General features: G+C 36.2%; 1 protein-coding gene across 3 annotated transcripts in view; it reads right to left on the reverse strand.

The window, feature by feature from the left end:
- Dp1 (satellite-binding protein 1 Dp1) overlaps window positions 1-26,176 on the reverse strand; it is a 344,304-nt gene that overhangs the window by 215,944 nt on the left and 102,184 nt on the right. For all 3 annotated transcript variants that reach the window (XM_068226305.1, XM_067141586.2, XM_068226304.1), the window contains exon 8: window positions 25,195-25,325. In XM_068226305.1, the coding sequence (XP_068082406.1) occupies window positions 25,195-25,325 (131 nt within the window). The remainder of the gene's footprint in view (window positions 1-25,194; window positions 25,326-26,176) is intronic.

A 26,176-nucleotide genomic window follows, 5' to 3' on the forward strand; every position in this document is an offset into this window, starting at 1 on the left:
GCTGATAAAACCAGATGAGCTCTATAGAGAAACCGACATAATAGATTGTATTAGTGATCACAAAGCTGTTTTAGTCGTAGTTTTAAAAAATGTGAAAGAAAGGAAGATATTAAAATTAGGACTATTAGGCAGTACCATATGGTTGATAAAACAGGCAAGAGGGAGTTATTAAAAAGTAAATATGATCAGCGGCAAATGGTAAATAAAAATGTAAACAGACTCTGGGATGGATTTAAAGCAATTCCTGAGGGAATGTGAAAAAAGGTCTGTACCTTTAAAGATGGTAAGGAATAGTAAAGATCCACTATATTATAACAGAGAAGTAAAGAGACTAAGAAGGAGGTGCAGGTTGGAAAAAGAGAGTTAGAAATGGTTGTGGAAGTAAGGAGAAATTGAAAGAACTTACAAGGAAACAGAATCTAGCAAAGAAGTCAGCTAAGGATAACATGATGGCAACCACAATTGGCAGTCATAGAAATTTTAGTGAAAAATGAAAGGGTATGTATAGGTACTTTAAGGCAGAAACAGGTTCCAAGAAGGACATTCCAGGAATCATTAATGAACAAGGGGAGCATGTATTGTGAGGATCTTCAACAGCAGAAGTATTCAGTCAACAGAATGTAAAGATTGTTGGTTACAAGGATAATGTCCAGATAGATGTGGTGACTAAAGCTAAAGATGTATTAAAATCGACATACGATAACAATGACATTTACAATAAGATTCAGAATTATTCAATTATTCAATGTTCGTCAGAGCCCCAGTACGGTGAATGTTATGGTGATCCTCGTGTACGACTGTGATAGTGTTATCCTAACGCATTACATTCCTCCACAGCAGATGCACTTGGAGTGCTATGAGCGCGAAGGAGAGATTTCTGGGGATATACTAAAGACAATGGGTTGGGATATAGTACCATATCTGAAGTACTTATTTGATTACTGTTTGCATGAAGGAGCTTTACCAAATGAATGAAGAGTTGCTATAGTAGCCCCTGTGTATAAAGGAAAGGGTGATAGACATAAAGCTGAAAATTACAGGCCAGTAGGTTTGTCATGCATTGCATGTAAGGTTTGGGAAGGCATTCTTTCTGATTATATTAGATATCTGGTTCCATAGAAGGCAGTTCGGGTTTAGGAAGGGTTATTCCACTGAAGCTCAACTTGTAGGATTCCAGCAAGATATAGCAGATATCTTAGATTCAGGAGGTCAAATGGACTCCATCGCAATTGACCTGTCTAAAGCATTTGATAGGGTGGATCATGGGAGACTACTGGCAAAAATAAGTGCAAGTGGACTAGACAAAAGAGTGACTGAATGGGTTGCTATATTTCTAGAAAATAGATCTCCGAGAATTAGAGTAGGCGAAGGTTTACCTGACCCTGTAATAATTAAGGGAGGATTTCCTCAAGACAGTATTATTGGACCTTTATGTTTTCTTAATAGTGGCAACACTGCTGTGGAGACGATATGCAACGGAATCTAATATTGTCAATGATAGCACACGTTGATTACATACCTACCTTACCACAGAGCAAATGGACTCGCCTTTCCCACGTCACCTGCATGCGCACAAGTGAGAGAAACACAGTCACTTGTGAGCTAGCGGTCTAAAGTAACGTTGTCACTATGTTTTTCAAACAGGAACAACTGAGTTGCATCAAGATTGAATGTGCCAGAGGCCGTACAGCACGACAGTGTCATCAAGGTCTTCAAGAGGCTTGCGGGGAATCTGCATTGCCTTACAGAACAGTGGCACGTTGGGTAAAAGCGTTCAACGATACTCGGCGAACTGTGGCAGACATTCATCAGGCAGGTCGTCCTACAAGCGTCAGTGAAGAAGAAGTGCATGCTCTTGCAGCGTTACTGGACAGTGGATTCACAATTAAGTATTTATTTATTTTCCACCTAGTCGATACAATGATTGCTTAAGGCAATTTTAAAGGTCAAAAGTGGTACATGTTTCGTATATTATCAACATCTTCAGCTACATAACACTGTGTAGATGAAAAATATATAAAATTTACCAACATAGAACAAGACCTGACCATCATAAAAAAGTTAAAAAAGGGCAGCTTAATGAACACATATGAAGACCTGTACATTCATCTAGACCAACTTGTAAAGAAAAATGATAACCTTAATGAGGCTGTAGAATGTAAGAATCCATTATATTATCAAATTCTAGTATATTTGAAAATGCTTGAGAAGGATCAAGAAAAAAGAATTGGAATTTCTCCACCTACAGATAGCCCTACAACTTATTCCTCCTCAGTTGAAGCTATAGGTGACAGCAAGGAAGTTCTTGACACACCTATATCCCCCGCTTCTCCACCTCCTCAGGTGCAAGAGCAAGGAAGAACGCATCATCAATATTACATCCGGCGCAAAACTGTGAAAGAATGACAGGAGTTACTGTTCCAAAGGAAAGCAGGCTTAATAAGATTTGACAACTAGGAATTAGTTATATTTTCATCTACATTAATAATAACAGCCGCACTGTGATATCAGTATTTCTTCATTTCGATAATTACTTATAAATTGTATAATTTTTAATTTATAAATTGATCTTTTTTCATGAATTATTAAGAAAAGAATATTTATTAGGACAATTTCTCTATGGAATATTGTACAAGTGTTTCCTTGACGACTGCTTTCTATTGTAGAAATAATTTATATATTTTCTCTTGAGATTTGTTTGTTTTAATCTTGTCAATCTTATGTTAATTTTAAGGACACTTCCTCTAAAGCATTACTTTGTCAATTTTATATATTTTTCATCTAAACAGTGTTATGTGGCTGAAGATGTTGATAATATACGAAACATGTACCACTTTTGACCTTTAAAATTGCCTTAAGCAATCATTGTATCGACTAGGTGGAAAATAAATAAATACTTAATTGTGAATCTATTGAAGTGCGATACGGACCATGAAACTGATTTTATGTAATTACTGGACAGTGATCGAAACTAGATGATTTGTGAGCTCACCCAAGAAACCGGATTAGCTACGTTTGGATTCTCAAAGATATCCATAAAACTTGAGAGGAAAAGGAAAAAAGATTTGATGAAAGGAACATGAACAGTCTTTCTTCACATGGCAAAGCATAGCTCTTTGTGTCATCAGTTTAGGGTTGGTTGTTGCTTTTTGTTTTTTGTGAAACTGATGACTGGGTTTTCCTTTTAACTGAGGAGTGTGGTGAAATGTTATGACAATGCTTCACCTTTTCAGACAAACAAGACATATCTGAACTTAGACTGCGCCTAGGAATTTTATAAGTCTTCCAAGTTCCCATCTGAGAATCCTTACTCACAATTTTGCACCTGAATAAAGTAACCAAACGGTCCTACTGGAGCAAAATACTATCTAAACACGTTCTTAGTGATAACCATCAAGTAGGCATATATGCTTCAGAATTATCCTGATCTCTGTGTTGTGTTAAGTCTGAAATTCCCTGAACTTTTCTTTCTTCTTTGCACTACTTTCCAGATAGAAAAATATATCAATTATACTTTAATATACATTTACAAGCAAGCATGCCACACCTTTCTCTGCAGCAAGATTAATTAGGTGACAAGAGCAGCCTATGATGATTATGTTACTATTTTCCCGCTTCAAACATCCTACTATACCATTCTTTAATCCTACCATTACTGGAGCATTATCAGCACCAAGAGTTAGGCAGTTTTATAATGGAATCTAGAATTCCTAAAAAGGCGAAAGCAAAAGATTGGCAATTAGGCTCCAGTAGCATCCTCTTTTAAATTAGGCACAGAGAATAGACAACTCTGAATTTCATTGAGTTCAGGCCTAAAAATTTTTACAATAATAGGATATATTTTCAAGTCGCTTTTATTGCTACCATCAGCAGCAACAGAAAATGCGTTCTTCTGCAAATGTGATACAATTTTCAACCTTTCTTCCAGGCACATTTCTGTAATGAGAGCCGCTGTTTTCATTCTAGCACAATTTAACTATTTTCGAATCAGGAAACATTTTGCGAAACAAAGGCCCTGCGTGGTCAACACAATTTACAGGCAGATTTTGTCTATGATAAATGACGTAAATAAAGCCTCGGCATTCATCCTAGGAATTACATCTTGGTTTTTAGACAAAAAGTTCAGTTACTGGTTTCTTTCTATACACTGGATATCTCCCCCTTTTCTTTTTTTTCATTTGCACATGTTTGAGTATATCGCCCACCCCACCGTGCACAAGTGAAAAATCACACCTACATACAGTACAGAATGTGAACATTGGTCCCTTCCTGGATTCACAGAAACACGGAAACTCTTAAACACTGCATCATATTTCTTTTTCGACATTTTGGCCAAAACAAATACTGTATTAAGACATACAAGCAAGAAGCACTACTACGTGACATCACACGAGCACTTATGCAGGTCCTGCCCTGGGTAGACGTCTATGGTGTGGTACTTCTGAGGTCAGGTTACTCGCTTACGACTTCCAATTCTTATTGTTAAGCTATTTAAGTATTTGACTGTATTATAGACCAAAGAGGAGCATATGTGCCCCGTACTGCCATCTGGTAGTGATTATTAGAACTACTGTCGCCCAGCCATGCATCGACAGAACGATGAAACGTGCAGGAGTTTAAAATAATGCAAAAACTACTGAAAATGCTCTGAAAATCGGAGGATCATTCCCGGCAATTGGGATATCGGGAAGAACGATGAAAATTCGGGAAAGCTGGCACGTCTGTAAAACCAACTCTCATTTACAGACACAGACAACTGTTTGAGAGTCCTAAAGCTTGCTTTATATCTCTACTATGCACAGAACTGGGACTTCGAGACCTATGTATGTTACAAAAATAGGAAAATTACTTTTGAGGAATGTACTGTATTGACAACAAGACAATTAGGGTTCCGTAGTGGTACAATCATATCTGCTAGACTACCCGTCTAGCCCTCCAGTAGCATTAGCTGGAAGTAGGTGAACAAGAAAATCATAGAATATAGCCTGACTGATAGGTCTAAAGTATTGTTACTGCAATCAATTCTGACATACTGTAACTTTTTTCTCTTCACTCACTTGTCAGTTCACAAGTTAAGATTCCAGTAAAGATCCACCTTTTCAATACAAATGTAAGTTGTACAAGATGTTGTACTACAACATTTATTTATTTATTTATTTATTTATTTATTTATTTATTTATTTATTTATTTAATGGGACCAGTTTTGACATACAAGGTCATCATCAGCCTAAATCACTAAAAGAGCAAGGACATAATAAATTTTATACATATAAAAATACATAACATACTTCATTTTCACAAATAGAATTAACAGTTATCCTTAAAATTATGAATTTGGCATGTTCCTAAACACTTAATAGTCCTATGCCATAACAATCAAATCTTGTGATGTATTTTGTAACGCATTGATTGTGTGAAAGTCTTGAGAAGTTTCACGTATTGAATGTTGAAGTAAAATAATGTGCACAGAGCAAATACATGTTAAACCTATCGTGCTTTACATGCAAGGGCACATAATACCTTGCATCATTTTCACAATAACTTCAGTAAAATACATGTCGTGTTCTGTAAAACACCTTTTAGTCGTATGCTGCACAATTAAATCAAGCAATGTAATTTCCAACACGATCGTGTGATGATCCTTAAGAAGTTACACGTTTGTATACTGCATTAAAACGTTTTATTGAAATAGGTACACTTATTAAAAACTTGCTAAAACACATGTATAAAGTTTTCTTTTAATGGTGTCATCACATGCAATGGTTGTTGTATAATAAAATAAATTCTTCTGTTCTTTTCTTGGACATAATTAGATGGATTGATGTCTGAAAGCTAAGATTTCTCAGTCCAATAAGGAAGTTTATTGCAGCCTGGAGAGAAACAAGAAAAAATAAATGAATATGTGAGTATAATGGGCCTAGACGAGCTAGCGACATGTGTGATTGTGACATATAAGGCTCGCCTTGATCAGCATGCTGCGAAGTTTATCCTGTAAAGCGGAGGTGCAGACTGAAGTGTGAGCCGTACTAAAGCAGTTGTGCATGAAAGGAGGGAGAATGGGCAAGGATAGTGGGACGGCAGGGGCAGTGCTTAAGGCGGGCTGGAGGGCAGTGTGGTGGGGGCTTGTAACGTGATAGGGTGTTAGGTATATTGTGGAATACTGAATGTCTATTTGAAAGACTGACACACCTAAAGACTTCAATTAAAAAGTCAAAGAGGATGTTGGTTCTTTCTGAGATTTCGTTTGGATTTAAATTAGGATTAAAGAACTGGTCCAAGTGGATGAAGCAGTTTTCCGTAACATCGAGAACGGAGCCTTTCTTTATATTCATGAGAATTTCTATGTCTTGGTTTATGTTGCTGAAGCTATGCTGTGAGTCTTCAATATGCTGTCCGACCGCCGACTATCTATTATATTTGACGGCATTTACATGCTCCAAATATCTGATTTTTAAGTTCCTCCCGGTCTGCCCGATGTACGAGGAATCACAGTTATTACATTGGAATCGGTAGATGCCCAACTTTAAATAGACGTCAGTTTTATTTTCTGAACTGGTATTATATACAATTTCCATGTTTCTGTTACTGGTTCGGTATGCGATTTTGGTATTGTGTTTCCTATGAATGTTCGCAATACTATAAACATCTTCACCAAAAGCGAGGGTTGAATAATTAGTAGGGTTTGTTCTTTCTTTAGTTAACGTTGAATTTAAACTGTATTTGTGTTTATTAATGATTCGCTCTATGAATGCATTATTGTATCCATTGTATTTAGCAATGGAACGAATGGTGTTCAATTCCGTATTTAAATTTTCTTTAGTTAATGGTATTCTGAATGCTGGATCTACCATGCTATTATAGGTGGCACATTTATGTGCTTTAGGATGTGAAGAATCTTTCCTAATGGTAGTGGCTGTCTGTGTTGACTTTGTATAAATTTTATATTTTATTGAGGAAGGGAGCTTGTTTATCGTGAGATCCATAAAATTTATAATTGTATTAGATTCGGATTCTAAAGTGAATTTTATCTGAGGATTGATGTTATTTAAATTATTAAGGGTGGAAACTGTCGGTAGTTCTTTCATTAAGGATAAGAAGGGTATCATCTACATACCTACCCCAGAACTTTATGTTCGCGAAAATAATATTGTTATTGACTGCTGTGTGCTCCAAAAAATCAATATATATTTCAGCCAATATCCTTGAAGCCGGCGACCCCATAGCCAAACCATCATGTTGGTATATACAATTGAAGACACTTTTACAAAAACAGCCATTGTCCAAAAATTGAATTTTTCAGTAGAGTAAAAAAAACAGTGTCTAGTCTCTTCTTTCCATTAAATCATTGCATACCTAATTTTATATCAAACTATAGCATTGATTTACCTTCTCAGTACACTTTACATTAAATTTATAAATTGTATTGAATGTGAAAAACATAAAATTAAATCACTAGACATTAGCTGTTTTCGTGCAAAATCAAACATGAAAATAATGCTTTGCAGTCCACTGATTTATTGTAGTGCTTCATCACCACTGCGATTATCATCAGGATCAATGTCATATAACACTTCAACATTTTCTACACTCACTTCGGCTTCAAGACTCATATAATATTCTCTGTTCTGAGGTTTTGTAAGCAACGAAGCCAGTCTTCGTATGTCCTGCAACTTCGCTGATTTCAGTGCTAGTGGTCCATGGTAGTTGGGTACAAGGTTCAGTGTTGTGGGGTAGGATTGAGCATTGCGTACTACAATATGTTCCCACAGCCCACTGTAGGTGTAACACACTAGAAACATCGGATGTGTCTGTAGATATTTTGACCATTCTCACTCTTTTAAGCTTCATAGGTGGTTTACACTGCTTACGAAAATATGGAGACAGAGAAGATGCCATATCAAAAATATCATCTTGTTTAATACAGTAGATCCTCGATTATACGTTCCCGAAAACTACGTTTTCCCCGCATTCTCCGTTCAAATTACGTGGTCCCGCGAGCATCCCAATTAAATCACATTGTAAAAATCCCGTATTATCCTTCCTCGAAGAAACGATTTCCCGAATCAACCGTCCAGAAATTTCAGTCGCATCAACACTAAATCCTCGATCAGGCATTTTTCAAGAAACTGTATCTCACGAAAGGCTACGGCATAGGCTACTTGTGGATCTTGGTGTTAATGTCCCGTCATTGCGATAATTAGAGGAAGTACTGTACTGGAAAAGCGATCGGCGGTGTACTTGTATAAGGGACCATCTTAGCATCGCATTCGGGTGGTAATGTTTAGAGAATCCTCTGAAATCATAAAGCAGAGAGTGGCCACAACAATTGGAAGGAGACAGAGCGCATTTTGACAGCTCTACTTGAAGATGGAACGAGTTTCGTCAAATGTTCGTACTTGCAAAACATCTACATTATGTCCAGGATTAGATGTTTATATTTTTTACTTTTTTCAATTGTATCGCCAAACAGGTTTCCGGCATTTGCCTCAGGGCATTGTATAGTCACTGGGCTTTCAGGCAGAAATCACAACTGCTCCTTCTTAACACAAATTTAGTATTTTAATATTATTGTATATGATTATGTTATCGAGACCAGAACAGATGTTGCACCTTACATACATAAAGCCATGGCAGGTTTTGGGATTGCCTATTGCTCTTTTGGTCCTAATATAAGACTGGGAATTTCATGTTTTTGTGTTAAAATATTGTAAAAACCGCAGTCGTTTTATTTGCGAACATTACATTTAAAAAGTTTGTAGCATTTCGCACTCGCACCGACTTGTACAGCGAGCGTGCCTTCCAGCTGAGCTCAAGGTCACGAATAACCGTAATTTCTGAAGTTTTGATGATATTTTTTCTCTTTCCAATTTGATTGTGATTAGTGACGGGCATTCGAGAATCAATATTTACATTCAAAACCATATTGTCGAGTTCAACATAACCTTTAAAGTCGATGTAGGCCTAATTTACGCGGAACACTATTTCCATCAACTGACTACGAACTATATACCAGTACCAGTGACCAAATTAAAATGGAAGATTAAAACACAGGATTTTGCCATTATGTTAGGCGCTTTTGTACCTAATGTGCTTAATTTTGTTAGATTAGAGAATGAAAAAGGACTTGTGGTCGAATGTTGTTTGGCTTGGCGTTACTGGTATTAGATTTTTCGAAGTTTGGCTGATCAAAGTTGCTGATCTAAAAGAAGTTTCCACAGGAAAATTACAAAGTTTCTCCCGTAAAACTGAATGTAAAGTTTAGAGATTTTTAAGTTGTGTACCGGTAATTAATGTTTGAAGCCAGCCCCGCAATCTAACTTGTCTCCCTCTCACCCGGAGGGCACGGGTTCGGTTCCCGGCCAGGTCACACATTCTTACCTGCATATGAGTGCTGATTCCAGGTTCACTCATTGTACGATTACCTTTAATTGAGGAACTATCGAATGGCGAGATGAGGACTTCGGTCTAGAGAGCCAGGAATAACGGCCGAGAGGATTCGTCACATTTACCTCGTAATCTGCAGGCTTTCGGGATGAGCAGCGGTCGCTTGGTAGGCGGAAGGTCCATTGAACTGTAGTTTGGTTTGGTTTAGGAGTGTTTATAAGATCATAATACATATTTCATTTTTGTGAAATTTAGCCAAATTGTTGATGGTTCATTCGTTCCCGGATATTCCGTTTTCCCGTGTTGTACGATTTTTTTTTGCGGTCCCTCCAAAAACGGAAAATTGAGGTTCCACTGTATCCACTAAATTAAACGGCGAAGGGTTCACTCTAGCATATTTGATCAATTTGTCCCAATCACTTTGGATTTCTGCAGTATGCTGCTTCTTTTTAGAATCAATGAGACTGAAATCTTGGTCATTTGGGAAATAGTTATGACCTCTAATGGGGAATGTACCGGGCGGTACACCTCTACACCGTTTATTTAAAAGTTGCGCCAGTTGAAACTCCTCTTCTGGAGGAAGGTTGAACTTTATCTACTCTATTAATTCTCTACTTTCTCAGAAGATGTCACCACGTGGAAAATTTTGAGTTTTTGAACTGTGTCACTTTTGATGTGTTTTTGTTTCGCTTGAAGTAAGAAGTGTGAACTTTCTCTTCTAGAGGACACTACTGAAGATCAACAATAGCGCACCCTAGTGCGGAGTCAAAGAACTATTTTGTTGGAGAAATTTTTATTTCAAAAGTTTGTTTCTTGTTAAATTTCTTTCTGTTATTGTTTAAGTTGGCTGTATACCCCTCTTTTCCCCTTGTTTTAGATTTATCCAATCCCGAATTTCTTTTAGTAATTTCTGACCAATCTGGTGTATCTTCCCCCAACTTGTATCTGTTGCGGGGTCCTATCCAATAAAAACATTGTGGGCGGGTGTTTTCATTCCCCTAACGCCTAGAAACTTCCGCGAGAGTATATAAACTGCTGATTTTAGGGTCTCCGGGCCACTTCTGTTCCATCTTTCAGTGTGTTAAGTACATAGCAGGAGGCGGGAAGCGCCTCTTTCCTCGGCGGCGGTCAACAATAAGGTAATGGCCGATTAATAAATTCTTTCTTTTCTTGCTCAGCAGTTTAACTTTCGGGGCGGGTTCTAAGCGTTCAACCATGTAACCTTTTCCTAAAATGTAAAAACAACTGGTATCTATTCTATTTTAAAACGACATATCGGGATAGAGAGTGCTTAACCCTCTCGAGCTCCCACTCACATCGTCTTGAGGTGAACTTATTCTCTCAACCAATTCTTCCGTAAGGTAATGTAAATTGCTATTAAGTCACCTCTGTAGTATGGGATTAGCCCTTGTAATAACGGCCTAGTGCCAAAGTAGGTTTTAAAATCAAAGTGTATTAGGAGTGCAAGTTCGCCTCCTCTCAAATTGTTTTAGAGGTCATTCAATTAACCTGCTTTTCATTTAATAGACCTCAGTAGATTGGGTATTTTACCCCTGTGTTTATGTCCGTTGAGGACAACTTGAAGGTGGAGTTTGGTGTGGCCTAGGAGAGGCTTAAATTAAAGAGCGTGTGGCTCTTTTGGAAACGGAATGTTGTATGCCTCGAGGAGGCTTTACTGTGTAATTTGGAGCAAGGGCTCCAGGGTTTGATTGGGGTCTTCTGCCCCTTTGTTAAAATTTGTATATCGGAAAGTTGGGCTAGTTGCTCAAAAATTGTGAACTCAGGGCTCGAAGCCCAAACTCTGTAATCCCTGTAATTGTACATTTCAAATTGTGTTTCGGCTACTAAGTACCTGTTCTTTGTTATTACTTAATATTGAAAAGGAAATATAACCTTGTTAACTTTTACATTAACTTTGATTCCGTAGTTTGAGACCCATTCACGCCCGCACCTTCTTACACCTCTACCTACCACCAAAACACGGTAACAGGGAATATGTATTTTATAGTTTTGAACTCCTTGAAAAAGTGAACCAGAGCATAGAGGAATTGGATCATAACGTGATTCTTGTTCTGGCCTGAACATCCGTCTCTAATAAGTACCAATGTTTTAGTTCCGGTGCCATATATATTGAAATGCTTAAGTAGCATTGAAGTTACATCATTCTGGCCTTTCTTGGCAGTCATTTCATCATAAACATTCATGCTGACCATCTTCGTCCCCATGTCGTGAATCACAAATACATAGTACCACAGTTGGCGGGCATAAAAAAACCTCAACTATTAATATGAGGTAGAGGAAGGTTTTGCATGAAATCAAAAGAGATGCAGATAACCTTGTTCCTCTGCGCCAAACGTTTGAACTTTCTCCTCAGTTCAAAAAACTTATCAGCTTTACATAGGTGGACTTGCTTTTCAACTTTGTGCCTGTTGATCTCATCTTCAGTTTTAGCCAAATCAATTTGCTGCTGCAGTGAATCGCATGTTGAACATGTATCACTTCTTGGTAGGCCAAATGAAATAATGAATTTCTCTTTAAATACTTTTAGGTAAATGAGATATGACACATTCAGTCTATGGGATTTCAAGAAGAGTTTGTGCATTGCTCTCACAGTCAGAGATTCAGGAAGATACATTCTGTTAGGAGATTGCCATACTTTAAAAGACTGGATGTGATTAACAATCCGGTCAATAACTGATGGAGGAGTCTTTCTAAAACAGTTATCATGCCTTCCTCTCTTATCCTTGCGTGAACATCCTTTATTAACCAGCGACTGTTGAATCCTTCGCACCCATCCACGTGTGATTCCAAAAATAGAGGCAAACGCCGTAACACAAACAGGAATCTCTTTGATGCTCGAACTTTATAGCACAAGCTTGCACAATTCTTGTGTTTCTCACCTATTTCTGCATAACCTTCACTATCCGTGTGACCAGGTTTTTGAGATCTCCTTCTGTATGGAGCATGAAATGACATCAGACCACTCGGATGAGAATCTTGTTCGTCTTTAGTTGCTAGTTTGTTGAACAGAGTTAAAATACTGGCCCTTTCTTCAGCCTTGACTTTAACGAAGCATTGCAATCTCGAACACCTACAAATAAACAGATAAATAAATAAATAAATAAATAAGTAAATAACATGTAATGCTAGCTGTATGACGCACATCGTTATTATGTGTAAAGTACGGTTATGTTTACCTGCAATCTGGTCCAGTTGTTTGTGCAGCAACCTCTCTGCCTTGGTGATTAATGTGTGCTTCACCAGATAGTTTGTTCTTTTAATTACATCTTCCTTTTTCTCCTGTTTAGCCCTTTTACGCTTCCAATTTGTTGAATTTGCTGGATCAGTACACACAACATCACCATGTCAGCCATTTTGAAGTCACTGCCTACTTGATAACGATATGTCATCAAGATTTTTCTGGACACTGCCACTTTTTAAAAAAAAATCAAAGGACAATAGTTGTTTTTGTAAAACAGGGCTAATCTTAACATGCATTTATAATGGAACTATGGACGTTTTTGTGAAGTATTTGAATGTCCAATGGTGCAGCATGTTACAAAGTACAGAGTGGTGGTCTCTGTTAAAAAATCCAATTTTTGGACTATGGCTGTTTTTGTAAAAGTTTCTTCAATAATTAAAGGAGAAAGAGTTATTGTTGACTACTGTACTAATTTTAAAATTACCATAAAATCTTGGATCTCACACTTGCTGAGACCACTATATGTATTTAGGTTGTTTTGAATGATAGGAAAAAGTTTTTGGTGTTGATACTAGGATACATATTGGTTATATCGAATGAATGAAAAGAATGGAAGGGTTGTATTTCGAAACTATCTAGTTTTTTTGTCAGTTCGATGGCATTTTTTTTACAGATTAGACAGGAAATTATAATTCCTACTGAGAAATTTCTGGATAAATTGCATTAATTTATAAAGTGGACTAAGTCTATAAATAATGATGTGGTGTGGGGGACGCCGGTCTTATGGATCTTTGGCAAAGCTTTCGCAATGGGCAGACCAGGGTTCATACGGGTCAATTTTGTTTTTTCCTGCTCTGTGAATAAAAATGACATGTTCTTTAAAGTTGATTTCAAGAGGCGTTGGATCTGTTGGGTCGGATCTTCTCTGACTATGAAAAAAGAGCCCTTATTATTGAAAAACTCTTTCGTTTTTTCGATATAATCGGTCTTTTACATTACCACGGTGGTGTTCCCTTTGTCTGCTTTAGTAATAATCAGATTCTTGATTTTTAATTTTCTTTTTGAGCTTTATTATGTGTTCTCGTTCGACAAAATGTTTGTTGTTGCTATTATTGGTGGGTAATGGATTTCTTTTTGATGTGTGGATTTTATTCAGTTTTCTTCTCACATCAAATCTAATCTCATCTTTTACTTCTGGGAGCATTTTGTTAATAGCTACTTCCGAATTAGAACTAATTTGGTGGTAGTATTGATTTTATTCATATTCAGCCAGTTATGCTTCGGATCTTTTTCCAGTACTTCATTTTTCTCTTCTCTAAACAACGTTTTTGATAAATTTATGACCGGAGGGTGAAATTGTTCAATTAGGCTGTCTAAATGGTTGTGATGGTCGCTTGTTTCTATAGTGGCCCTGTTAACTGCCACAATATTCTTAAGTATGTTGAGCTTCTTATCAGGTGTAAGCTGTTTCTGGGCTAATACTTCAAATAATTTATTGTTGACTTGGTCAAGGAAAATGTCCATTGGGCTTTTGTGCCTCATAAAGTTGGTTATTTAGGAAAGATTTTTCTTCTACAAGAATTTAATTTCATTCCTAATCCAAATTCTATTAACTTTGAGTTCTTGAATGCTGAATTGAATTCTGGTGGGTTTTTTTTTTATTAAGAAAATTAGGTGTTAAATTATGTATCGCACACTGTTTCAAAAAATTTATGTCCTTGCCCAATTTTGCAATTTTGATTTTTAGGCTCCTGTAACGGTAGGCCTTGGATTTTGCTTGGTAAATTTCGTTATTCAAAGATATAAACTTCATTATGGTTCCATATTGATCTGAGATCACAAGTTAACTCATTGGGCCCGAGCCACGGAACCGTTCCGTGCTTTGGCTTGGTGGACTGAATGCCGGACCACGGAACTGTTCCATTGTCTGACTTTACTACACAATTCTACTTTCCCTCAAGAGATGGCAGATTAGGTCGCATTTGCAATGTGTGCAGAATATCTTCGCCTTCAATGTTATATATTCTTTGCTAACATATATCGATAGTGTGCTTGGTAATATTAAATTGAAGTGGGCTATCTTTCAACTTTGAGCTTCATATGTAAACAACATGGCTGCGAGCAAACGACTCAAAGTTACTGACATACAATCACTTTTAGAAAGTGATGATGATCAAGAATGTAGCTCTTTCAGTGATATTAGTAGTAGTGTGAGTAGTGCTAATAACAGTTCTGATGAACAAAGTGACGTGGAAATCGAAGAGAAAGTGGAAACAGATGACCATGCTCAGCAGGCAGACTGGGTATGGACCCGTGATGGTAACAAAATAAAAAACATTCCCTGTTCCGCGGTTCGTGGTGTGAATGCCGTTGTATCGAGAAGGCTAGACAATAATCCTTCAGTTTTACAAGTAGTTTCCGAGTTTCTTGGTGACGAATTCTATTATATGGTAACTGTAGAAACTAATGACTATGCTAAACGTTTGTTGAGTGATCCAAATCGAAAGACACTACAGTCCGACTTGGCATGGCGAGAATGTACTGTGGATGAAATGAAATCCTACATTGCCTTGTACATTCTTATGGGCCAAATGAAAAAGTCGAAAATAAAGTCATACTGGAGTAAAAGCATACCTGCCAACTTTTAGAAACCAAAAATAGGAAGATTTTTTTTATTCCTGGATTTCATCACATATATTCCACCACGGTCTAGGTGAAAAAAGGTCAAGATAAAAGGCATACATATCTACAGTTACAATGCGAATTGACCGTTAAATTTCAAATCTTAAACTACCAAAAAATAAAAATGGTTACAAGAAAATGTACCTTATCATTATCATTTATGACACTTAAACGAATAATAATATTTATGTCACACCGACACACGCAACAAAATGCATATCATCGTATTTTCTCGCGTAATTAACGCACTTTTTGACGAAAAATACAGGCGAAAACTTTGGATGCGTAGATTATTCAAGGAATTAAGATATTTACAATTCATTAACATTTTAAAGATGCATCCAATATAATATAAAAACACAACTGGTTCAACTCGTTTGCGGTTATCGTCATTTGGCGTAAAATTCCGGAGTGAGATTTTTCCTGAAAATTCAAATAGGGTATATCAGGTAAGTTAGACACGTGGGATTGAAGTACCGACTGGAAAATATTCTTCCCATTACGAGCTGACAATACGACCTGGAGTGAAAACATGAACTAATAAAAGTACAATTCATGTAATGCCATAACAATGACATACCGGCAAAAAAACTGTCCAACACAAGAAGGGCCGGGCATCGAAGGAGGGACCCTGCTACATTACCCCAAACCGTTTGTATCCAATCTTGTACGAGTGACGTGTCCATCCATCCTTCTTCTTGAATACGAACGTGGATCACTCGCGGAAATTTTGCTTTGGGCATTGTTTTTCGTTTTAGATCAATGTAAGGTGTAAGCTTTCTGAGATCAGCTGTTATAGCAAGCATTGCAGTACATCGTTGTTTTTTGCTTCCGGTAGCGCGTACAATAACACTGTATGATCCTTTCTTATCGATTGTTCGACTTTGTGGTATATTACATGTTATAAACCTCATTTTAGGTCCGTATTGAAAATTTAACAGTTCAACAATGATAAAGGTGTTTTAATTTATTCCACCTATTCAATACTTATATTATCACGTATAGTTGTTACATAATTAAATTCTTAGTTACATGGGACATGTTTCGCCCTCAATTAAGGGCATCTTCAGCCTAAATACAATAATCAAAAATACAACTAAATTAAAAGTGGAAGTTAAATACAATCATCAAAAATACAACTAAAATAAAAAGTGGAAGTTAAAAGTTTAGTCTGTTCTTAAAATTCAGAACAATAAAATTGTGAAAAATGATAAAATAAAAAGATGCTAATGGAAAACTGTCTTATGATTAAACTATAATCTTGTCGGAGACTAAAACTTCTATTAAAATTCGAATTAAAACAGTTCATATAAAATATTGGAAAATCAAAGTGGTAGTAATAAAAAGCCAACGACATGAGGGCGTGTACACAAGCATAAACTTGATTGTCATGAATACAATCTTTTCAAGGCCGCTGATGAAATTCGTAGTAAGTAAGGCAGAAGCGTCTATTGAAAAATTGTAAGAGGCCGTTATCACCGGTAGGTAATAAAATGGCTGAATCCTTGCCAGAAAATGTCAACAGATGCAGAAATAAGTTTTCTGTAAGAGAAGGAAAAGAAGAAATAAGAAATTGAACGTAAGGAGAGAATTCAGTCTTACATAATTTTGAAACAGATGAGGACTTACATGTAAGTGGAAGTTGTTATTTCTTAACTACTGTTGAGTTGGTTGCTGCCCGTCTGTTGGCTCTAAGTCTGGTGTTATAACTGTGCTGCAGAGGCGGTAGCGAACTCGGAGGGGAAGGAATAGGGGAGTGCGGAAGGGAGGAGAGGATGGGTGGAGTCAAATGTGACGAGGCTGACAAAGGGGCGGAGTCAACTGCATTGCTGGAAGTAGGCCTAATATCTGTAGGTATGGGAGGAGTATTAGGGTTTGAAGAATTAAATATATTTGGTATCCTAAATTTATTCGAACTAACTGACTTTAATAATTTTGGCATTAATTCATGTAACATACTTTTATTGTCCGTGGTTTCATTGAGATTCTTTTGCTTATTGTACGTCTGATCTAAATAGATGTATAAACTTTCTAATTCATTCAGCATTCTTCCTTTTTGTATGTTTCTAATTATCGTTAAGTCTTTCTCTATGGATTCAAATCTGTGGCCAGTCTCCCTCATATGCAAACTCATCGCTGAGTATTTCCTATGTTTTTCTGCGTTAACATGTTCCATGTATCTTGTCATAAAATTTCTCCCAGTCTGTCCAACATATGAAAAATTACACTGAGTACATTTAAGTCTGTATACTCCCGATCCTAAATAACGATTCTTATCATAATTAACTTTTTTATGATTAAAGAATATGGACTGGTTAGTATTAGTAGTTTTAAAAGCTATATTAAAATTATGTTTCTTGAATACGCTAGTAATCTGGTGTATAGCTGGATTATTAAAAGTGAATGTAGCATACTCAGTTTTTTTGGTCTTTTCTGGTATCAGATTCGTAGATAATTTGTTCTTAATTTTATTGATTAATTTGTTGATCATTTCTATTTTGAAACCATTTTGTTTAGAGAGGTATCTAATATAATTTAATTCTTTCTTCAAATTCATGGGAGATAGAGGGATTCTAAATGCTCTATAAATTAGACTGTGAAAAGATGCTTGTTTATGTGAACTCGGGTGTAAAGAGGAACTGTTTATAGTTGTAGATGATTGTGTCGGTTTTCTAAATATTTGGAAATCAAAAGTGTTAACCTTACGCGTAACTGTTATATCTAGAAAATTCAATGAGTTATCGACTTCGTCCTCTTTCGTGAATTTCAAATTAGGTTCGATTTCATTTAATTTATTTAAGATTTCTTGACTATTAGTGACATCTTTGTTTATGATTACAAATGTATCATCTACATATCTCAACCATAAATCTATTCCTTTAATTTTTGCTATTATTTCATTGTGTTCGATTGAATCCATAAATATGTCGGCAAGGACGCCCGATATTGGGTCACCCATTGCTAATCCATTCTGTTTATAAATATTATTGTTAAATGTGAAGTAGTTATTGTCTAATACGAACTTTAACAATCTAGTGAATTCTTCTACTTCCATTTTACTAAGATTACTGTGTTTACAAATATTATCATGAATGATATTAACAGTTTTATCTGTCGGAATATTCGGGAACATATTCACTACGTCATACGAACACATCATCTGGTTTGGAAGTACGCCAAATCCAAGCAAAATGTCACACAAGTCAATGGAATTTCTTAATGGTTGTTTATTATTAAAAGTGTAATGTCTTTTCAAAAAATTGTGAATGTATTTGGAGACTTTATACGTGGGAGAATTACGACAATTGATAATCGGACGAATCGGAATATCTTTTTTATGTATTTTGGGCATAGCTCTAGTTTCCGGGAGCCTAGGATTCATATTGACAAGTTTTAATTGTTCTTGTTCAGTAAAGAGAGATGTGGATCTTTTAAGTAAGGCTTTTAAGTTGCGTTGAATTTTAGTTAGCGGATTTTTTGTTACTAATGTGTATTTATTATTATCAAAAAAATCTTCAGTTTTTTTGATATATGTATCTTTATCCATCAAAACGATCGCACCCCCCTTGTCAGCCTTGGTTACTATAATATTGTTATCTTCAATTTTCGATTTCATGTTTTTTATTGTTTTCTGTTGTTTGGGATCAAAATTGGAATAAATTTCTTTAGCCAGTCTGGGTAATTTCTTCTTTAACTCCAATCTTACTTCATCTTGTACATCGCGTGGGAGTTTTGATATGTTCGCCTCCACTTCTGCAACTGTGTTAATGATATCTATTTCTCTATCTTTATTAGGCCAATTGTATTTTGGACCCCTTTTAAGTAGGTCATTCTCTCCTTCCGTAAATTTTACCTTGGTCAAGTTAACTACCGTGGGAGTGACATTGTCCGATGGGCCCTTAATTTGTTCTTGTTTCGTTTGTTTACTACGACGTATTTGTGTGTCTATTAAATGATTCAATTTCTTATTCAATGTATCCTGTTTCTTACTAAGTGCGTATGTTAATTTGTGTTCCATGTGTTGATAAAAAGACTGCCATTCTAATGGGGCTAAATCCTGTGTCACCGCTAAGTGAACGTTATATAATTGCAAATTCAATTTGGACTTCTTCCTGTAATATGCCTTGATTTCATTTTTAAGCCATAATTCATTTACCTTATTTTGGGTTACATTATGGCTTGGATTGCTTATGTTCTTACGTTGTGTTGATTTTAGAAAAGTAGGTACAAGTTTTAGTCTCAGACATTGTTTAAGAAAAGCTAAATCTTTTCCTAACTTACAAATCTTCATTTTCAGATTGAGAAACTTATTTAATCTACATTTTGCCTGGTTGGCTGTCACATTACATGTTATAAACCTCATTTTAGGTCCGTATTGAAAATTTAACAGTTCAACAATGATAAAGGTGTTTTAATTTATTCCACCTATTCAATACTTATATTATCACGTATAGTTGTTACATAATTAAATTCTTAGTTACATGGGACATGTTTCGCCCTCAATTAAGGGCATCTTCAGCCTAAATACAATAATCAAAAATACAACTAAATTAAAAGTGGAAGTTAAATACAATCATCAAAAATACAACTAAAATAAAAAGTGGAAGTTAAAAGTTTAGTCTGTTCTTAAAATTCAGAACAATAAAATTGTGAAAAATGATAAAATAAAAAGATGCTAATGGAAAACTGTCTTATGATTAAACTATAATCTTGTCGGAGACTAAAACTTCTATTAAAATTCGAATTAAAACAGTTCATATAAAATATTGGAAAATCAAAGTGGTAGTAATAAAAAGCCAACAACATGAGGGCGTGTACACAAGCATAAACTTGATTGTCATGAATACAATCTTTTCAAGGCCGCTGATGAAATTCGTAGTAAGTAAGGCAGAAGCGTCTATTGAAAAATTGTAAGAGGCCGTTATCACCGGTAGGTAATAAAATGGCTGAATCCTTGCCAGAAAATGTCAACAGATGCAGAAATAAGTTTTCTGTAAGAGAAGGAAAAGAAGAAATAAGAAATTGAACGTAAGGAGAGAATTCAGTCTTACATAATTTTGAAACAGATGAGGACTTACATGTAAGTGGAAGTTGTTATTTCTTCTGCCTTACTTACTACGAATTTCATCAGCGGCCTTGAAAAGATTGTATTCATGACAATCAAGTTTATGCTTGTGTACACGCCCTCATGTCGTTGGCTTTTTATTACTACCACTTTGATTTTCCAATATTTTATATGAACTGTTTTAATTCGAATTTTAATAGAAGTTTTAGTCTCCGACAAGATTATAGTTTAATCATAAGACAGTTTTCCATTAGCATCTTTTTATTTTATCATTTTTCACAATTTTATTGTTCTGAATTTTAAGAACAGACTAAACTTTTAACTTCCACTTTTTATTTTAGTTGTATTTTTGATGATTGTATTTAACTTCCACTTTTAATTTAGTTGTATTTTTGATTATTGTATTTAGGCTGAAGATGCCCTTAATTGAGGGCGAAACATGTCCCATGTAACTAAGAATTTAATTATGTAACAACTATACGTGATAATATAAGTATTGAATAGGTGGAATAAATTAAAACACCTTTATCATTGTTGAAATTTGTGGCATATGGAAAATGATTGGCGTCTGATCTGCGGTTTCTATAAGGGAGATCAAATATTCCTCACTTTACGCTTCTCAATCACAAAACGATGAAAATGGTTTAAATCATTCGTCATTTTTTGTCATGATGATGTTCTTCGCTGAAGAGGAAGTCCATTTCTCTTCATAAAATTAATCAAGACTCGGCTAACCTTCAAATCCGAGACACTGATTCCATGTGCAGCGGTTATTTCACATTCTTTAAAATACTGCATTTCGTGAGAAATTGCTTATCCAACGTTGCGTCACAAAATCATATATTTAAGCAGATCCTTCTCTACTTGCGGAAACTTGCCGCTTTTTGGTCCGCGAAATGCTTTGCGAGACATGTTGGCCGCTTGACGTGCACTTCTGTTACCGCGGTAGCGCAAGTTTCATTTGGGCACTGAATACTCGCTGCCCTCTTCCCGTATGTTTCGATGTAACTGATCACCGCGAGTTAGTATGATGCAGTATTACTCGAATACTGTGGACTGACAAACAATTTTGAGATCACAGAATGTCCCGTACCCGAAACACTCGTAAAACTAGTGCAGTGGAATTTCCTGCCGGCTAATATCAGCACGTTGCCCTGTATCTGGAATGCCCGCTTTCGCAATAAGAAGCCTGCTACTTGAGTAGTTGACATCTTTATTTCGAAACGCATCCGGAGCTGCGTGATGGATGTTCGAAGTTGTGGGGGCGTCAAATACGTGAACATTTGTTTTTTGTCCACTTTGGACCCAAAAATATTGGGATGCGTAAATTAAGCAAGGGCGTTAATTACGCGAAAGAATATGGTACCGTTTCTTTATCAGACGGTAAAATGAACGGAAATTTATAGGTATCTCTGAACACTTGGAGATAACGTTTGTTATATTTTTGGCCTTAACGAGAAAATGAACTACCTGAAACTGTCACCGACACAACCCACTTAAAATCATTCAACTCATTAAAATGATGCACTTAAATACGCGAAACTACCACATACAAAACAATTCTATATGTCCCATACATTATTAACATACGACTTTGGCAGTGGGGGAAAGCATACAAGTGCAAGAAAAAAAGGGGCCTAAAACTCCGACGAAACTACGCACAGAAACGATGTTAACAGCGCGCGAACAACAATAATAAACTCATTCTTTCATCCCGATTAACTGAGTCGCTAGCGCGCGCCAGCCTGTCTTGCTTGCAGGACAATTGCCGCCCCGAATCCCCAGCTGTATAAAGCGGACACGCTGCTGTGGTGAGCGGGAAACACGATACACGAAGGCGCAGGACGAAATACTCACGAAATAAAGCATCAAATAAATACTCTTGAAAATGAGGTTTCGTAAATTACACAAACACGTAAGAATTTATAGTAGGGGAAGAGTATTGGCCGTACTAGAAGTTATATTCGTCAAAAATAGGAAGAAGTAAAAATAAATCGGAAAATCGGAAGACGAGTTAAAAACCGGAAAGTTTCCGGGTAAATCGGAAGGGTTGGCAGGTATGAGTAAAAGGAAGGCGATTGAAACTCCTATATATAGCACCATAATGAGCTACGAACGGTTTATGTTGATAAGCAGGTTTCTTCATTTTTCTGATGACAGTTTCACTGTTCTAACTGATAAGCTCCGAAAGATAAGGCCTGTCATAAATTATTTAGAAACCAAATTCATGCGAATTTACAATATGGGACGTGACGTAGCTGTTGATGAGAGCCTTATCAAGTTCCGTGGTCGTCTGAGTTATGTTCAATTCAATCCTTCCAAACGGGCGAGGTTTGGGATAAAAATGTACAAACTTTGTGAGAGTGGGACAGGCTACTGCTATGCATTTAGGATTTATACAGGGGGTGACAAGGCCCTGAGCCCTGATCTTCCAGTTAGTGAATCTGTTGTATTGGACTTAGTACAGCCCATTATGAACGCAGGTCATGTAGTGTACTTGGATAACTGGTACTCATCACCCCAGCTGTGTCATAAGCTACTAGAAGTAGGTTTACATGCTGTTGGCACTGTTAGGATAAACAGAAAGAACATGCCACCAGATTTCAAGACAGTTCAACTACAAACAGGGGAGGCAGTAGCTCAGAGTTGTAGGAACATACTGGCAGTGAAATGGAAGGACCGTAGGGATGTATGTGTGCTGTCTACAATGCATACCGACATTTCTATGCAACAGACCAGGAAGAGGAGGAAACGTAGGGATGGTGGTGAGCAGATGATTCAGAAGCCTCTTCCAATCATAGACTACAACAAGGGAATGCCTGGAGTGGACAGGCAAGATCAAGTACTTGCTAGCTTTCCTGTAATGCGTCGTACAGTAAAGGGTTACAGGAAACTATTTTTCTATATTTTGGACATGACCTTATTCAACTCATATATTGTGTACCAAAATATTGTTGTGAAAAAGATGCACTACACTGATTTTAGAGTAGATGTAGCTGAGGGAATTATCAGCAGTATCAGTCTTCCAGAGCGGAGAATTTCAGGAAGACCCTCACTGGCTGATGACCCCGTTAGGTTGCAATCCAGGAACTGGGCTCATTTCCCTATTCCTATTCCACCCACTGCAACAAAGCAGTTCCCCTCCAGAGCCTGTAAAGTTTGCACAAAACACAAGAAGAGAGCTGAAGTTAGGTGGTTGTACCAAAAATGCCAGGTTCCACTACATTTGGAGGCATGTTTTCAGGCTTACCACACACTTTTGAAGTACTGATTAAAATGTTAGGTGTGATATAGGGTTTATTAACTCATAATATGTTGTATTCTTGTATAATTAACTCCTTAATGCTCTCGTAAATAATAAATTTTTCATCGAGTGTAGCATCACTATTTCCATCAAAATAATCCCAGTCCCAATGCACTTGCAAACCAAAATATATGCAGGGCTCAATGGGTTAAGATTCCAGTGAAGTTCCACCTTTCCAATACAAATGTAAGTTGTACAAGGTGTTGTACAACAACATTTATTTATTTATTTATTTATTTATTTATTTATTTATTTATTTATTTATTTATTTATTTATTTATTTATTTATTTATTTATTTATTTATTTATTTATGGCATCGGTTTTGATATATATAAATGCCATCATCAGCCTAAATCACCATACATAAAAATACATATACTTCATTTTTACAAATAGAATGAACAGTTATCATTAAAATTATGAATCTGGCGTGTTTTGAAACACATAATAGTCCTATGCCGTAACAATCAAATCTTTTGATGTATTTTGTAACTCGTTGATTGTGTGAAAGTCTTGAAACGTTTCACATATTGAATGTTGAATTAAAATAATGTGCACACAGCAAATAAACCTATCATGCTTTACATACAAGGGCACATAACACCTTGCATCATTTTCACTATTATAGTTAATAACTTCAGTAAAATATATGTTGTGTTCTTTAAAACAACTATTAGTCCTATGCTGTACAATTAAATCAAGCAATGTAATTTCCTACACATTGTTTTGTCTCGAGTGTCACAGCATCTAAATATAAACTGCAAAAAAGTTGAAGCTATCAAGTGTGTGGAAAAAACTACATGTAAAGTTAGTGTGCTTGCAGATAAATTCTGAGTAGAAAAGACACGAACAAGAACAATTTTCAAAAAAAACACTATATATTAAGGCAGAGGTGTGAAAACTTTACTGTGATGACAAGAAGAAAAATTTCCATAAACTGGAGGTAAGTAAAGAAATTGATTTCATTTTGAGTGAAAGTATAAATAATTAATGCATGTTATATATTTCCAGTCAGATTGGGCAACCTCCCTCCCAATATGAGACACCTTCCAGATGCAGACAAATTGTTAGCTCCCTTTGATGTCCGAGTATAAGAGGTTTCACTGTAGTATAAATAATTCATAGTTATTGGCTTGCTGGAGGGTTACCATAGCTGAAAAGCAAGTATGTTGTGCATGCTGTGAAAGATGGCCATGCATGGAAATGAGTGCTGCACAATGTACGTGAGCAGAAAATACAACACGAGAGATATTATACATCTATTCATTACTAAAGTAATTAAAAACATAGATCTCACATTATTCTTGTTTACAAACTGGTACCTTCCGTTGCTGAACCATCACTACAAGTTCAACTCAATGTGAAACACTCAACACCACTTTTTAACAAAAAAGTTAAAAGGGGAAATTATGAAATTTAAAATTGAAATGCTTACAAAAGGTACCCAGCAGTCACCTTCATCTAACTCGTTAGCATGGAAGTATTTCTTAATTAGAAACTGGTCTTTTGGACACTAAAGGTTCATAATGTGAATACAGTATATCTGGCAACTAACCTTTGTTAGGTCCTGGGTAATCGTGCGAATGTTGGCTCCTTTTCGACCAATGATGTATTTATGAATCCAGTTGGGAGCCTTCACTGTGTCAGTACAGATACTATTGGCCTTATCATACACCATGTTGAGGGCTGAAAGAAGCAATGTTGATCTGCACTGAGTTGTAACACAGATAATACTGCTTCTGATATTAACAAACCACTGCTAATATTCTCCGCCATGACAGATATTACTACAAACCAGACTTATATGCTCTACCACAATGAGTTCCTTAAAGCCAAGTAATGCAGGATTGACAAAAACACAATATCTCAAGTCCTCCTTCATAAATCATGCAGCAAGACATACTAAAGCAAAAGAAAGATTAGGTTCTGGGGATTGAAGGAAAAGGAGGTTCAGGAAGAGTTTAGGAAAGAACTACAAAAACTAATACCAAGGACAGATATTAGACATGTTGACCAGGAATGGAATAATTTTAAGAGTGCATTTTTAAGATGTGCAGAAAAAAATATTTAGCAGAACATCAGGAAAGGTAAGACAGAAAGAGATAACATGGTGGAATGATAGCGTGAAAGACAAAGGAAAAGAAGAAAACTTTGAAGGAAAGGAAAACATAAAAGACTGAAGAATACAGCAAGATATATAGAACTAAAAAGGTTTGAAAAAAAAAGTAGTAGCCGAAGAAAAGTTGGGAAACATTCGTCCAGTAAGTAAAGGAAGATTTGAATTCCAGATAAAAATTATAATTTGAATTATAAGAAACTGTAGGAAAGAAACGGTGAACACAGGGTTTGTGAAGAATAAAGGAGTAATACTGACTAAATTAGATGAGATAATGAATAGATGAAAAGAATGTTTCAGTGAACTCCTAAACGTGAGAAACAAGACGTGGGGAATGTTTCCGGGCAGCAGGAATACAAGAAGTAACAGAGAAGGAATCAGACATTGCAATGATAGGTGGAACGGGCAGTTAAAAAGATGA

Source organism: Anabrus simplex, chromosome 2, assembly GCF_040414725.1.
Source record: "Anabrus simplex isolate iqAnaSimp1 chromosome 2, ASM4041472v1, whole genome shotgun sequence".
Lineage (NCBI taxonomy): Eukaryota > Metazoa > Arthropoda > Insecta > Orthoptera > Tettigoniidae > Anabrus > Anabrus simplex.